Source organism: Penaeus japonicus, unplaced genomic scaffold (assembly GCF_977035675.1).
Source record: "Penaeus japonicus unplaced genomic scaffold, GWHDUDI00000001_assembly GWHDUDI00000019, whole genome shotgun sequence".
Taxonomy (NCBI): domain Eukaryota; kingdom Metazoa; phylum Arthropoda; class Malacostraca; order Decapoda; family Penaeidae; genus Penaeus; species Penaeus japonicus.
The window spans coordinates 23,176,632-23,179,131 of record NW_028234421.1 but is presented as its reverse complement, the minus strand read 5'-3'; the positions used below and the strand labels follow the sequence as shown (position 1 = coordinate 23,179,131).

Here is a 2,500-nt window from a genome sequence, read left to right as displayed (position 1 = left end):
GCTCCTCCTGCTTTTCAAAGGTCCCGCCGCCGCCGCCCTCGCTCGCCTGGCTCGCCTCGCCGCCAGAGCTCCTTCTGCCTTTTCGTCATCCGGGATCCACCGCCATATTTCTATTTTTGCATCAGTGTCCGTTGTTTATGTGACTTTATTTGCCGACGTTTCTGCGATGCTCGCACTTTTCTTCGTTCGTGTTTAGAGTAGAGACTTGTGTGGTGTGAAAGAGAGACTTTAGTGTTATTATTTAAGTCTGTTTTAGTATATTATTGCGTGGTTACAGCTGCTGTCGCCGCCGACTTCCAGCCTTGTATTTCCAGTCATGTCAACGAAAGCCAAACAAGAGTGGGATCGTGCCAGTGATGGTAATTTAATGCCTTCTTTCCATTATTTTGTGTGTGACCATGCATCCTGCGACTATTAGTAGGCGATAGTAGCCATTTGGAAGTTGTCTGAGAGGTGAAAGTTGAGTGCTCGGGCCCCCTTGTGACCGAGGCTGTGTGTTGTCTTAAAGGTCCTTGCCATAATGCTGCTTTCTGGACCTCGGAAGAGACCCAGGCTTCCTCGCGAGACCCCCCCTTCGAGCGGAAGCACCGAGACGGCCTTCTGAAGCGTTTCTCGAAGGGAAGCGTGCGTCGTGACCTGGCTGGCGGACGTCCCTGGCTGCTTTTTTGACAGATTGATCAGCCAGCAGGAGGTCACCCCCTCACACTTGCTTCTCTTTTTTTTCTTTTCTTGCTAAAGACTGCTGCTGGAGCTTTCTCCCTTTTAGGACTACTGTGGTCTTGCCTGATGTTGTCCTGTCTGATTTATGTGTGTCTGTGTGTGTGTGGAGTGGTTGATAAATCTGAAATAAGCATTGTGAATCAATAATGTTCATTGTTGACAAATATTCATGGTCAAATGTTGGTGGTTTTCAGGGACAAGCTTTCATATTTGTGTGGTGGTGGCTTGAGAGTGTTGGCTGGTCTGATTATGGCCCATTTTTGTTAATTTTCATTGGATTATCTATGGTGTTATTGATTTGGGAGGAATTGAAAATTGTCTTTGGTAGTTACAGATGGGAAATTGCTGAGATAGGATAGGCTAGGCTAGGATTAGAGTGAATAGTGGAAAAGAATTGTTAAATGCTTATTGGTTTTGTTAATAGGCTTCGGTATTGTGTGTAATAAGATTTAGATTGTTATTACAAGGAAATGGCTAGGACATAGAGAATATAGAGAAAGGTGAAGGAAAACAGCTCTCGTGTTAATTGTCTCGCGTTATTTTAAAAGTGTAGATTTTGAAATAATGAAAGAAAATTATTTAATTTTATATAAAATAAATGAGGATTCCATAGCATTGAGATTGAGAGAACTGAGTTCATTTACTAGTTTTGAAAGTTGCAACAGATATTATTTATTGTTAATTGGTCTCTGCATTATTCTAAATACAAAGGGGCCTATAGTACGGTGTGTTGTTTGTGAAGCCGTGTTTCGGGAAATTCTCATAACAAATTTTTGAAAAAGGTCAGCATATGGAACAGCAGAAGATGCTTCCATTTGAGTTTTCCGAGAAGGTTCGGAAGTGGATAGAATTAGAGCTCGTTGCTATTCCTAAAGATTTTATGTGCTTCCGTTTGGACAATTTAATTTCTTTATGGAATTACTGAACATGAGCTTTAGAAAAAGAAATTCAAGTTGTAGTTGCTTAAGTGGTTTTAGGCTGCTAAAGTAGTGTAGTATAGTATTTTATTTGTGTATATGTCATTGACAATAGATATTCTGAACAAATGAAAATGATTATATTAATGTAACATGACAAATACTGGACCATTAAATAATTTGCAGTTGCAAGATTGACTAACAATATGGAAACTAGATCAGAATGTTTGTTTTGTACATGCTTTTAATATTTTTTTTACCCGTTGTTGTTGTTATTATTATTATTGTCATTATTATTATTATTGTCATTTATTATTATTATTATTATTATTATTATTATTATTATTATTATTATTATTATTATTATTATTATTATTATTATTATTATTATTATTATTAACAACAAATGACTTGAAGAAATCTGTTTTAATTCTGTGTAGATGTAATATTCATGTCAATATGAAAATGTTTGTATTTAAGCTTTTATTTATAAATTTGTATTACATATTAGCATAGTATTTGATATATAAGTTTTTAAAAGGGATTTATATTGACTGCCTCCCAGAATTAATTGAATGAATATAGCTACCTGATGCTATACTATGATTGAACCCTTCTGTGACGGGCACATCTCATGGGGTTGGAACACTTCAATGCATTTTCCCTGATGTTGAAATTACAAGCTATTTATTCCTGCAGTTGTGTAACTAGGGCATCATACCAAATGCTATTTAGCATCCCTTTGGTAAATATGATATGATATAAATCTTAAGATGTGCCCATCTTGGAAGGGTTAAATGGGATGTTATAGTTCCTTTGTATTTCATATTTTAATTTTTTTATTAATGAGACATCCTTTGCTT

General features: G+C 36.5%; 1 protein-coding gene across 1 annotated transcript in view; it reads left to right on the top strand.

The window, feature by feature from the left end:
- Positions 1-64: 64 nt before the first annotated feature.
- The window catches only part of LOC122250067 (uncharacterized), a 38,693-nt gene continuing 36,257 nt past the window's right edge, over positions 65-2,500 (top strand). The window contains exon 1 of the mRNA XM_086547135.1: positions 65-359. Coding sequence (XP_086403261.1) covers positions 317-359 — 43 coding nt within the window. The 5' untranslated portion in view covers positions 65-316. The remainder of the gene's footprint in view (positions 360-2,500) is intronic.